General features: G+C 41.0%; 1 protein-coding gene across 1 annotated transcript in view; it reads right to left on the bottom strand.

Annotated features, from left to right (window-relative positions):
- The window catches only part of ANKUB1 (ankyrin repeat and ubiquitin domain containing 1), a 33,752-nt gene extending 24,915 nt beyond the window's left edge, over nucleotides 1–8,837 (bottom strand). Inside the window, 2 exon segments of the mRNA XM_059065261.1 lie at nucleotides 121–337; nucleotides 8,748–8,837. Of these exon segments, the coding sequence (XP_058921244.1) occupies nucleotides 121–337; nucleotides 8,748–8,837 (307 nt within the window).
- Nucleotides 8,838–14,248: the final 5,411 nt, after the last annotated feature.

Raw genomic sequence — 14,248 nt, 5'->3', positions numbered from 1 at the left:
ACGTCCACACTGCGCCTACAGAGGTTTCAGTTTAGAAACAACTCCTCCTTCTGTTGTGAGTCTGGTATCAGAGAACCTGAGTGCTGAGTAGTAGCTGCTATCGCGTATAGTGGGCGGTACCGAGGCCTGTCTGGTGGTCCCTGAGCCTGTTGCAGTCGTACATCTCCAGTCCCTCTGGGGTCCGAAGACAGAAGACACTTACAGGGAATGCACATCTCAGAGGTATCAGTGTTCTCAGATCAGACACTTTTTGACCAAGAAGGGAAATGCTCTCCATTATGGGCATCGTCTTTTGGGTCACAGCATTGAACACGTAGAGAGTGGGCTTATCTTCTTCCTAAGGGAAGAGAAAAGAAGGGAACTCAGAAATAAGCACTGTCTGGGAGTTGCGACAGGGGCCAAACATCTTGGAAGGTGGCTCTGAGTGCCTCTAGCTCCCACCGCATGGGTGCTAAGGATGAAAGCAAAGGCCAGTTAAGTTCCCTGACTTCTGGTCTGAGTCTCACGCTTCTGTCCTGAGGAAATTTATGAGTCCTCCTTCTTTGAGAAGAGTGAAGGAGACGTGGCAGGGCTTTGAGTCCCGTCTTACTTCTTAGTCTACGGACCCAGATACACAAGAGGAGTGGTGAGAATTTATATCCACGCTGTGCTTATGGAGGTGTTAGTTTAGAAACAGCTCCTCCATCATGCTGCACTTTAATTTGGAAATACTGTGGATTCTAAACCTCAGTCAACTGAAAAAATTATTTCTATGCGGTTATCTCTGGGGAGTGGAACTGAGCTCAGGGTGGGAGGAGAGTTTTGCTTATCATTTTATGGTCTTCCTTGTCTGTATGGTTTGACTTCTTTCTTTCTTTCTTTTTTTTTTTTAATAACCACATGTATTTACTTTTACTATTTAAAAAGGGAACTACTAGAAGTAAGTGAAAAAAGTTTCCTTTGTTCCTTTTATTTTGGAATCTAAATACGAAAGTAGGTGGAACTGAGATATCTGAAAGAGCTAAGAAAGAAAGTCTGGGAAAGTATTTATTCTTCTATTAACAGTTAAAGCAATCAAACTAAAACTAAAAACACAGCAAAAGGGGAGAATGGGAAGGGAGGGAAGGGTATTAAAATTTTCACTTTTCTAACAACAACAACAAAAAAGAAACTGAAAAAAAAAGAAAAAAAAAAAAAGAAACTGGCTTTACTTCCTCTTTAGTGGATTCAGGACGATCATGTTTTTCCTTAGTGCGCTGCTGGTGTGGCAGATGTGAGCCCCGGGAGCTGCCACCGAGGGCTCGGGTAAGAGTAATGTGGGACCTTGAGCAAAACTGAGAAGCAGACCCCTGGCCTCCAGGTTCCTCAGGGGGACTCCAGCCAGTCACTGCTCCCTTGTCCTGCCCATTATCCTCCCCTTTTCTCCCATCAAATTCGTCTAGGGTTTCTGCAGGGACCCCTCCCTGCTTCAGGTTTGTAATACATTAAATTCATCCGCCACCTACCAGATAACACATTGCCAGAATGTGATCAACATGCAGAGCTCTTTGAAAGAGCTTTTAAGGAGTACGTAGTGTTATTGATGAAAGTTTAGGCTGCAGTGCTTTGATCTGGGGTCCATTTCAGTGACTCAGATCGCTGGGAGAGGTTCCGATGTCTTCTGCTGAGCATAAAACCATTAGCCAGCTGAGCTGCTGGCTGAATTTAAAGTGCTTAGGACAGTTTTCCTCAGCAGCTTCTCATAAATCCGCTCAACAAAAATTGAAAGAACATAAGGATTCACCCTTTCCCTTTCACCATGCTCATGTTTTCCTATGGCTCCATTAAGGCAGGTATCTGCCTGACTTAATCCATGGGGTATATATGGGCAGGAAGGAACTCCTATGAAAAGTGAATAAAAAGATAGTGAGGAAGAGAGAAAAATTATATTTTATGTAATAGTTGTTCCTTTCTTTTATGATTACTCTGATTTCCCTAAAGTTAGCCCTTGGTATAGGTTCTAATTTATATTTAGAATTAAATGTGTAACATGCAAACAAAGCAGCAAAGGCTCAAGTCACCCTTAACAGTTAACTAACTACTATTTGATGTTAGAAAAATAAGTTTAAAAGATGCTTCTCAGAATATGAATAAACGTTTGCCTCCTTCATTCTAATCCGTGTTATTGTGGAAACTGTTGCTTGAGTTTTGTTCATTGTTGTCACCCAGTGCCTAGAATAGTACCTGGTACAGAGTAGACTGTCCATAAATTGTATCGAATAAATAATTCATAACATATCTGGAACATAGTTCTCATTGTAGTATTTTAACTCTCTATATTCACCATTTTATAAACCTTGTTTTTGTGGGAAATCCATTTTAAGTTCTAGTGTGACACAGCAGTTGGGGACACTTCTTCCTGTTGCTTATACAGAGAATGAGCAGATAGCTGTTGATTGCCAGCAATTTTCTAACTCACCTTATCTATTTAAAAAAAGGCATCTATCTGTGATACCCCTCCCCCAATGTTCTGAATGAGGGAACACTGGTAGTTATACCCAAGACAGTCAGATGCTATCAAATAAGCCATCTCATAAACAAATCATTGTTGGACAAATGTAAAATTACATTTTCTGCTTTACAAACAAGCCAAGACACCATGGTAGAAGATACATACAAAGTGTCTTACTTTTCAATTAAAAAATACATAGATCTATTGCATGGTAATAATTCCACTTTTGTTTTCAAAAAATAAATGCAGGGGGCTTACCTGGTGGTCCAGTGGCTAAGACACCCCACTCCCAATGCAGGAAGCCTGGATTTGATCCCTGGTCAGGGAGCTAAATCCCACAAGTTGCAACTAAAAAGATCCTGCATGCCACAATGAAGATCCTGTGTGCTGCAACTAAGACCCGACGCAGCCAAATAAATAAATTAATTAAAACAAACAAAACAAAAAATAAATGCAAACTCACTGTAAATACATACATGTGCATTAAATAGGAAAAGTTAAGGAGACATAAAAGAGAAGGTAATGCAAGTTTTGAACACTGCAGTATCTTTCACAATTTTTTTTTGAATTTTATTTTTATTATTTTATTATACAGCAGGTCCTTATTAGTCATCAATTTTATACACAGCAGTGTATACCTGTCAATCCCAAACGCCCAATTCACCCCCCCCACCACCACTTTCTCCTTTTGGTGTCCATACGTTTGTTCTCTACATCTGTGTCTCAATTTCTGCCCTGCAAACTGGTTCATCTGTACCATTTTCTAGGTTCCACATATATGTGTTAATATACGATATTTGTTTTTCTCTTTCTGACTTACTTCACTCTGTATACAGTCTATAGATCCATCCACGTCTCTACAAATGACACAATTGTTCCTTTTTATGGCTGAGTAATATTCCATTGTATATATGTACCACTTCTTCTTTATCCATTCATCTGTCGATGGACATTTAGGTTGCTTCCATAACCTGGCTATTGTAAATAGTGCTGCAATGAACATTGGGGTGCATGTGTGTTTTTGAATTATGGTTTTCTCTGGGTATATGCCCAATAGTGAGATTGCTGGATCATATGGTAATTCTATTTTTAGTTTTTTAAGGAACCTCCATACTGTTCTCCATAGTGGCTGTATCAATTTACATTCCCACCAGCAGCGCAAGAGGGTTCCCTTTTCTCCACACCCTCTCCAACATTTGTTGTTTGTAGATTTTCTGATGATGCCCATTCTAACTGGTGTGAGGTGATACCTCATTGTAGATTTGATTTGCATTTCTCTAATAATCAGTGATGTTGAGCAGCTTTTCATGTGCTTCTTGGCCATCTGTATATCTTCTTTGGAGAAATGCCTATTTAGGTCTTCTGCCCATTTTTGGATTGGATTGTTTGTTTTTTTAATATTGAGCTGCATGAGCTGTTTATATATTTTGGAGATTAATGCTTTGTCCGTTGATTCGTTTGCAAATATTTTCTCCCATTCTGAGGGTTGTCTTTTCGTCTTGTTTATGGTTTCCTTTGCTGTGCAAAAACTTTGAAGTTTCATTAGGTCCCATTTGTTTAGTTTTGTTTTTATTTCCATTACTCTAAGAAGTGGATCAAAAAAGATCTTGCTGTGATTTATGTCAAAGAGTGTTCCTCCTATGTTTTCCTCTATGAGTTTTATAGTGTCTGGTCTTACATTTAGGTCTCTAATCCATTTTGAGTTTATTTTTGTGTATGGTGTTAGGGAGTGTTCCAATTTCATTCTTTTATATGTAGCTGCCTAGTTTTCCCAGCACCACTTATTGAAGAGACTGTCTTTTCTCCATTGTATATCCTTGCCTCCTTTGTCATAGATTAGTTGACCCTAGGTGCATGGGTTTATCTCTGGGCTTCCTATCTTGTTTCCTTGATCTATGTTTCTGTTTTTGTGCCAGTACCATATTGTCTTGATTACTGTAGCTTTGTAGTATAGTCTGAAATCAGGGAATCTGATTCCTCCAGCTCCGTTTTTTTCCCTCAAGACTGTCTTGGCTATTCGAGGTCTTTTGTATCTCTATACAAATTTTAAAAATTTTTTGTTCTAGATCCATAAAATATGCCATTGGTAATTTGATAGGGATTGCATTGAATCTGTAGATTGGGTAGTATAGTAATTTCCCACAATATTGACTCTTCCAATCCAAGAACATTGTATATCTCTCCATTTGTTGGTATCATCTTTAATTTCTTTCATCAGTGTCTTATAGTTCTCTGCATACAGGTCCTTTGACTCCCTAGGTAGGTTTATTCCTAGGTATTTTATTCTTTTTGTTGCAATGGTAAATGGGAGTGTTTCCATAATTTCTCTTTCAGATTTTTTCATCATCAGTGTATAGGAATGCAAGAGATTTCTGTGCATTAATTATGTATCCTGCACCTTTACCAAATTCATTGATTAGCTCTAGTAGTTTTCTAGTGGCATCTTTAGGATTCTCTATGTATAGTATGATGTCATCTGCAAACAGTGACAGTTTTACTTCTTCTTTTCCAATTTGTATTCCTTTTATTTCTTTTTCTTCTCTGATTGCCGTGGCTAGGACTTCCAAAACTATGTTTAATAATAGTGGTGAGAGTGGACATCCTTGTCTTGTTCCTGATCTTAGAGGAAATGCTTTCAGGTTTTCACCATTGAGAATGATGTTTGCTGTGGGTTTGTCATATATGGCCTTTATTATGTTGAGGTAGGCTCCCTCTATGCTCACTTTCTGGAGAGTTTTTATCATAAATGGGTGTTGAATTTTGTCAAAAGCTTTTTCTGCATCTATTGAGATGATCATATGGTTTTTATTCTTCAATTTGTTAATATGGTGTATCACATTGATTGATTTACGTATATTGAAAAATCCTTGCATCCCTGGGATAAATCTCACTTGATCATGGTGTATGATCCTTTTAATGTGTTGTTGGATTCTGTTTGCTAGTATTTTGTTGAGATTTTTCCATCTATATTCATGAGTGACACTGGTCTGTAATTTTCTTTTTTTGTAGTATTTTTGTCTCGTATTGGTGTCAGCGTGATGGTGGCCTCATAGAATGAGTTTGGGAGTGTTCCTTCCTCTGCAATTTTTTGGAAGAGTTGAGAAGGATGGTTGTTAGCTCTTCTCTAAATGTTTGATAGAATTCACCTGTGAAGCCATCTGGTCCTGGACTTTTGTTTGTTGGAAGATTTTTAATCACAGTTTCAATTACATTACTTGTGATTGGTCTGTTCATATTTTCTGTTTCTTCCTGGTTCAGTCTTGGAAGGTTATACCTTTCTAAGAATTTGTCCATTTCTTCCAAGTTGTCTATTTTATTGGCATAGAGTTGCTTGTAGTAGTCTTGTAGGATGCTTTGTATTTCTGCAGTGTCTGTTGTAACTTCTCCTTTTTCATTTCTAATTTTATTGATTTGAGTCCTCTCCCTCTTTTTCTTGATGAGTCTGGCCAATGGTGTATCAATTTTGTTTATCTTCTCAAAGAACCAGCTTTTAGTTTTATTGATCTTTGCTATTGTTTTCTTTGTTTCTATTTCATTTATTTCTGCCCTAATCTTTAGGATTTCTTTCCTTCTGCTAACTTTCGGTTTTGTTTGTTCTTCTTTCTCTAGTTCCTTTAGGTGTAAAGTTAGATTGTTTATTTGAGACTTTTCTTGTTTCTTGATGTAGGCTTGCATAGCTTTAAACTTCCCTCTTAGAACTGCTTTTGCTGCATCACATAGGTTTTGGACCGTTGTGTTTTCACTGTCATTTGTCTCTAGGTATTTTTTGATGTCCTCTTTGATTTCTTCAGGGATCTCTTGGTTGTTTAGTATCGTATTGTTTAGCCTCCATGTGCTTGTGTTTTTTATGTTTTTCTCCATGTAATTGATTTCTAATCTCATAGTGTTGTGGTCAGAAAAGATGCTTGATATGATTTCAATTTTCTTAAATTTACTGAGGTTTGATTTGTGACCCACGATATGATGTATCCTCGAGAATGTTCCATGTGCACTTGAGAAGAAAGTGTAATCTGCTGTTTTTGAATGGAATGTCCTATAAATATCAATTAAATCTATCTAGTCTGTGGTGTCATTAAGGCTTCTGTTTCCTTATTTATTTTCATTTTGGATGATCTGTCCATTGCTGTAAGTGAGGTGTCAAAGTCCCCCACTGTTATTGTGTTACTGTTGATTTTCTCTTTTATAGCTATTAGCAGTTGCCTTATGTATTGAGATTCTCCTATGTTGGGAGCATATATATTTATAATTGTTATATCTTCTTCTTGGATTGATCCCTTGATCATTATGTAGTGTCCTTCCTTGTCTCTTGTAACATTCTTTATTTTCAAGTCTATTTTATCTGATATGAGTATTGCTACTCCAGCTTTCTTTTGATTTCTATTTGTATGGAATATCTTTTTCCATCCCCTAACTTTAAGTCTGTATGTGTCCCTAGGTCTGAAGTGAGTCTCTTGTAGACAGCATATAGATGGGTCTTGTTTTTGTATCCATCCAGCAAGCCTGTGTCTTTTGGTTGGACCATTTAATCCATTCATGTTTAAGGTAATTATCGATATGTATGTTCCTATGACCATTTTCTTAATTGTTTTGGGTTTGCTTTTGTAGGTCCTTTTCTTCTCTTGTGTTTCCCACTTAGAGAAGTTCCTTTAGCATTTGTTGTAGAGCTGGTTTGGTGGTGCTGAATTCTCTTAGCTTTTGCTTGTCTGTAAAGCTTTTGCTTTCTCCATTGAATCTGAATGAGATCCTTGCAGGGTAGAGTAATCTTGGCTATAGGTTCTTCCCTTTCATCACTTTAAGTATATCATGCCACTCCCTTCTGGCTTGTAGAATTTCTGCTGAGAAATCAGCTGTTAACCTTATGGGAGTTCCCTTGTATGTTATTTTTCATTTTTCCCTTGGCTGCTTTCAATAATTTTTCTTTGTCTTTAATTTTTGCCAATTTGATTACTCTGTGTCTCGGCATGTTTCTCCTTGTGTTTATCCTGTATGGGACTCGCAGCCCTTCCTGGACTTGGGTGGCTATTTCCTTTCACATGTTAGGGAAGTTTTTGACTATCATCTCTTCAAATATTTTCTCTGGTCCGTACTCTCTCTCTTCTCCTTCTGGGACCCCCTAATGCGAATGTTGTTGCATTTAATGTTGTCCCAGAGGTCTCTTAGGCTGTCTTCATTTCTTTTCATTCTGTTTTCTTTATTCTGTTCCGTAGCAGTGGATTCCACCATTCTGTCTTCCAGGTCACTTATCCGTTCTTCTGCCTCAGTTATTCTGCTATTGATTCCTTCTAGTGTAGTTTTCATTTCAGTTATTATTTTGTTCATCTCTGTTTGTTTGTTCTTTAATTGTTCTAGGTCTTTGTTAAACATATCTTGCATCTCCTCGATTTTTGTCTCCATTCTTTTTCCGAGTTCCTGGATCATCTTCACTATCATTATTCTGGATTCTTTTTCTGGAAGGTTGCCTATCTTCACTTCATTTAGTTGTTTTTCTGGAGTTTTATCTTGTTCCTTCATCTGGTACATCTGGTACCTCTGGTACATCTTCATCTGGCTCTCTGACTTTTCATCTTGTCTATCTTTCTGTGAATGTGGTTTTTGTTCCACAGGGTGCAGGATTGTAGTTCTTCTTGCTTCTGCTGTCTGCCCTTTGATGGATGAGGCTATCTAAGAAGCTTGTGCAAGTTTCCTGATGGGAGAGACTGGAGATGGGTAAAGCTGACTGTTGCTCTGGTAGGTAGAGCTCAGTAAAACTTTAATCCACTTGACTGCTGATGGGTGGGGCTGGCTCCCCCCCCCCCCCCCCCCCCCGCCACCGTTCGTTGTTTGGCCTGAGGCAACCCAACACTGGAACCCACCTGGGCTCTTTGGCGGACTCTGGGAGGGCTCACACCAAGGAGTACTTCCCAGAAGTTCTGCTGCCAGTGTCCTTGTCCCCATGGTGAGCCACAGCCACCCCCTGCCCCTGCAGGAGACCCTCCAACACTAGCAGGTAGGTCCGGTTCGATCTCCTGTGGGGTCACTGCTCCTTCCCCTGGGTCCCGATGTGCACACTAGTTTGTGTGTTCCCTCCAAGAGTGGAGTCTCTGTTTCCTGTAGTCCTGTCAAAGTTAATATCTTCTAACAAACGATTATGTAAGCAAACAATGATATTTTCAAATAGCTTTAGTCCCCTGTTTGATGAAAATGCACCCAGTAGTATCTCTACCCCACATACAGTTTAAACTTCACTGCATAGTTAAAATTAATGCACATCTTAGTGGCTCAGGGACAAAGTATGTACCTTTATCATCAGCTTGACAGCCTCCACAGTTTCATTTGCTGAAATAGCAAATGGTTCAAAAGATCCCTCAAAAGCTATGAAAATCCTCATTTTGTCAAAAAAAAAAAAAAAGAAAGAAAGAAGCTGTTTTCAAAGATCCTATTGGATAGCTGGGAGAATCCCAGTTCAAAGTTAAGGACAAAAATGATGGCCAGAGGTAGCTGTCACTGTCTAGCCTCAAAGGCGAGTTGAGAGAACGTGGAGAGAGAAGTCCCACAGTACCACAGTATCCGGTGAAACTGACAGCAGCTACATTAGAGGAAAGGTTTCTCTGCCAGTGGCATTAGTCAACAGCCACCTGTTCCTCTATTATGGAAACCAGAAAACTTGACAATGGTTGAGGCACGTGTGAACAAGCGTCAAGCATGTAATACAAAAATGCCACACATAAATTATACTTTGTAATGTGACCACCATCCATTGATACTTGAATCCATATTCATCCAAGTACAGCTGATGGAAGGACCCTTAGAACTAGATATTTGAAATGGGATGCACTGGCACAGAGTGAAGCAAAACAGAGTTGATTTTATTGAATGTAATCATCCTGGAAGTTCTCTGTAAATAACTCTGAGCTGAAGCATTCTGGTTTCCATAGCAACTTTGTGTACTTGTTCCCTGGCGGTATTTCTAATCCTGCCATGGGGTACAGAACAATATCCACTTGCACCAGGGAGATGAATGTGTAGGCAAATGACTCTGTGGTTTTCCCTTCCCATCTCTGCGTAATGGAATCTACCCAATAACAACACAATATAGTTGGTATTTCTTTTAGTCCTTGCCCTTATGTTATTTAGAGCAATTTACCATTTTTATTTCCTTCAACTTCCCTTAGTGTTGGTTGGAAAATATTTCAAACCACCCTCAAAAAGTGAGCAAAGATATTAATCACCATTACGCAAGCTTATATTTTACTGGAACTTAATTCTAAGACTCTCCTCTGAAATCCCCAGTATTATACGCTTGTTCTAATGCTATTATGTCTGATCATTTTTAAAAATTATTTTATTTTATTTTATTTATTTTTGGCTGCATTGCGTCTTCATTGCTATGTGCGGGCTTTCTCTAGTTGCGGCGAGCAGGGGCTACTCTTCGTTGCGGTGCACGGGCTTCTCATTACGGTGGCTTCTCTTGTGGCAGAGCACGGGCTCTAGGCGCGCGGGCTTCAGTAGTTGTGGATCGCGGGCTCCAGAGCGCAGGCTCAGTAGTTGTGGTGCATGGGCTTAGTTGCTCTGCAGCATGTGGGATCTTCCCGGACCAGGGCTCAAAACCATGTCCGGGAAGATTGGCAGGCAGATTCTTAACCACTGCTCCACCAGGGAAGCCCTGATCATGTTTTAGTGTTTGTAAATCTTGTCTTCTTCCTGAAGACAGACCTAGGACAGAATCCCTATCTTTCATTTCTTTTTATTCTTAACAGCACTTAGCATAATGTGAGCCACATGATAGGTGCTTAGTAAATGTTAACCTGTTAACTGGTTCTACTCATTCACAGTCTGAGTTCCAACTATAAGAAATTTGAGAAAATGGAAAGCATAAAAAAGGCAAAGGATTTCACTGCAAAGCTAATACTTTTGGCCTCATGTTTTTCAAGTGTTTCAACACAATGATACCTTCTTATGCTGTCAGCATTTTGATAGAAAGAGTATTACCATAGGACATAGTTAATGCTGTTTTGGTGTCTTGCTCACCCTCCCTCACCCCCTCCAGCTGCCTTTACTGTTGACTGCTAAAGGCTTATAGCTACACCCCCTTTTCCAAAGAATTGTCCTCAGCTGATGGGAGCTGCCTTGCCAGGAAAGCTATGCACCCCTCCTCAATAGTTGACTGCAAAGGGGCTACAAAATGCCCCCTCTCTTATATTAAGGGGTGAAAATTCTTCAGAGGATCTCTGTAGAGTAGGCCATAGCTGGACTTTACCTGAGACTACATCCTTCTTCAGTTGTTTCTTTTTCCGAATCCTGCTTAACTCTCTTCCTTACTAAGTTTGTCTTGAAGAGTGCTCCCTCAGTAATTGGCATACATCCCAATCCCTGTCTCAGGCTCTACTTTTAGAGAAACCAGCCTAGGGCAGAGGATTTTAAAGAAGCTCATAGGCATTAAGAAATCACAACCAAATGCTTTATAGCTTCCTGAGCTGCATGTTTTCTTATACATGTATATTTTTATATTCTGCAGTAGACTTGGCTTTTGGAGTAAATGCCCGTCTCTTGTAGGCATGGCTGGCCCCTGGTCTGGTTGGTTGCCAGGTCCTGACTTGTATGGAGCTGCTGGCTACTGGGTGGTGGGCCGGGTCCTGAGGTGGCTGGCTGCAGAGCCCCAGGGGGGTCCCGGGGCTAGTGCTATCCCACTGGTGGGTGGAACCTGGTTCTGGAGTAACTGGTTCCTGGATCTAGTGTTGGCATGCTGGTGGGTGGGGTCAGTTCCTGAAATGGTTGCCTGTGGGTTCTGGGGTGTCCTAAAGCGGGTCTGGCTCACTGGTGAGTGGGGCTAGATCCCAGGGCAGCTGTCTTGGAGCTGGTGTTAACCTGCTGGTGGACAGAGCTGAGGCCCAGGGGTTTCTGGGGCTAATGCCCACTGTTGTGTGATGCTGGTCCTGGGGCTGATGCTGGCCCTCTGGTAGGCATAGCCAAGTCCTGTGGCCGCTGGCTGTAGGGACCTTGGGGTCCCGGGGTTAGTGCTGGTGCACTTGTGTGTGGGTTTGGGTCCTGAGCCCTCTGATGGACAGGGTGTGTCCCAGGGTGGCTGGGTGCTCAAGGGTTCCTTAAGGCAGCCTGCCTACTGGTGGGTGGGGCTGTGTTCCCGCTAGGCTAGCCGCGTGGCCCGAGGCGTCCCAGTACTGGTGCTCACAGGCTGGGTGTGTGGGGCTGGGTCCCAGTTTTGGTAAGCTAGACGGAGGATTCCAAAATGGCACTTGCCTGCACCAGTGTCCTCCTGGCCAAACGGAGCGCCCCAGAATGGCTGCCACCAGGGGGAGCCCCAGTGGCCTGCTGCCTCTCTGGGAGACTCTACAGGATCAGCAGGTGGGTCTGACCCAACCTCCTTTCAAATTACTGCTTCTGCTCTGGGTCTTGGACTGTGTGAGATTCTGTGTGTGTGCCCTTTAAGAGTGGAGTCTCTATTTCCCACAGCCCTCTGGCTCTCCTGAAAGTAAGCCCCATTGCCTCCAAAGCCAAACATTTTGGGGGCTTGTCTTCTCAGTGCAGGATCCCCGGGCTGGGGAACCTGACGTGGCACTCGAACCCCTTGCTCCCTGGGGAGAACCTCTGCAATTGTAATAATCTTCCCATTTGTCGGTCGCCCACCGAAGGGTATGGGTCTTGACTATATCGCATCTCTAGCCTTCCTACCCATCTCCTTGTGGTTCCTTCTTCGTATCTTTAGTTGTAGAAGATCTTTTCTACTAGATTCTGGTCTTTCTCATCAATAGCTGCTCTGTAAATAGTTCTAGTTTTGGTGTGCCCATGAGAGGAGGTGAGCTCAGGGTCTTCCTACTCTACCATCTTGGCCACCTAGCCAAAACGTTCTGACGTGAGAATTAAAAGTTGAAAAGGTGGGCTTCCCTGGTGGCGCAGTGGTTGAGAGTCTGCCTGCCGATGCAGGGGACGCGGGTTCGTGCCCCGGTCCGGGAAGATCCCACATGCCGAGGAGCGGCTGGGCCCGTGAACCATGGCCGCTGAGCCTGCGCGTCCGGAGCCTGTGCTCTGCAACGGGAGAGGCCACAACAGTGAGAGGCCCACGTACCGCAAAAAAAAAAAAAAAAAAAAAAAGTTGAAAAGGGTAAGTAAAATTATCCCTATCATAGGAGAAATTATTGTAAACCAATAAATCATGGCAATCAAATTTTTAAGACTACTACAAATAATGAAATAATTCAACTAGGTGGCTGTATTTATAATTAATACACAGAAATTAATAGTTTTCTGGAAACAAATGACTGATATAGAATATAATGGAAGAAAATACTCCATTTATAAAAGAGAAAAAAGATAATATGTTAGGAGTAAACTTAGCAGGAAACATGTAAGAAATGTATAAAATAAATGTAGTACGCAGGCCTCTCACTGTTGTGGCCTCTCCCGTTGCGGAGCACAGGCTCCGGACGCGCAGGCTCAGCGGCCATGGCTCACGGGCCCAGCCGCTCCGCGGCATGTGGGAACTTCCCGGACCGGGGTGCAGACCTGTGTCCCCTGCATCGGCAGGTGGGCGCTCAACCACTGCGTCACCAGGGAAGCCCCTCTATGCAGTTTTATTAATGCAACTTTTCTGGTGTTCTCAGCCATTGTCTGGCGAGGGGAAGGCAACGCTGAGGAAAATCTTAATGTTTCTTAAAGATTTTTCCTCCTCTCCCTGTCCTCTCTCTCCCTTCCCATAGAGCCCCTGGGGTTACTGTGTTGACTGAGGCACTCCATCTCTGAAGACATAGTTTTGGTTGACTTAGAACATTTTCTAGTGAAATATGGGTTGAAAATCCTAGGGTGATGGCTGTGGTTTGGGCTTCTGACCACAACTGACTGGGGAAGGGTTATTCCTTATGGGGTTAAAGAGGAACTTCTTAAAAGACAGCGTCTTCTGGTAAGTTCACATACTTTATTTGAAAAAGACTCTCTTTGAATATGGTTTTGACAAAATAGTCCTAAAATGCTGTGGATTCACAAACTAGTAAAGGGGGAGAGTTTTTGAGGCTATTTACCATTTAAGCAACAGGGTAGGGCATATATAACTGGGAAGAAATGCTGAAATACCCTAAGCTAGACATTTTTATTCCACAGAAAACTCAGTTGTTAATATCTTATTAAAGCCCTTCATCTTTTGAAAAAAAAATAAATAAAAATAAATGTAAAAACATAACCAAAAAACATAAAAGACTTGAACAAGTGGACTGGCATACCGTAACTTTGGAAGGAAGGTTCAAAACGATTAAGTCATCAATTCTTCTTAAGTCAATATAAAAGTAACTTCCTAAGTTAGTATATAAATTTAATATATAAATTTAAAAATCCCAACAGGATCTTTTTCCAGCTTTATTGAGATATAATTGACATATACACTGTGTAAGTTTAAGGTGTACAATGTGATGATATATGTATACATTGTGAGATGGTTACCACAATAAGATTAGTTAACACATCCATCACCTCACACAGTTACCCTGTTTTTTGGAAGTGAGAACATTTAAGATCTACTTTTAGCAACTTTCAATTATACAATACAGAATTGTTAACCAACAGGGTTTTTCCAAACTAGGCAAGATGTTCTAAAATTAACGTAGAAAAATAAGCAAGTATAGCTAGAAAAGCTCTGGAAGAGAAGAGTAGTGAAAAGCACTCACCTACAAGATGTTAAAATATATTATAATGCTACAATAAAATTAAAATAGTGTGATCCAGGCATATGAAGAGTCAGAAAAATCAATGGAAAAATAGAAAGCATAAAAATGGACTCACAAGAGTTTAGTATAT

Source organism: Kogia breviceps, chromosome 5, assembly GCF_026419965.1.
Source record: "Kogia breviceps isolate mKogBre1 chromosome 5, mKogBre1 haplotype 1, whole genome shotgun sequence".
Classification (NCBI taxonomy): Eukaryota; Metazoa; Chordata; class Mammalia; order Artiodactyla; family Physeteridae; genus Kogia; species Kogia breviceps.
The sequence above is the reverse complement of the archived record's forward strand: the minus strand, read 5'-3'. Positions and strand labels throughout refer to the sequence as shown.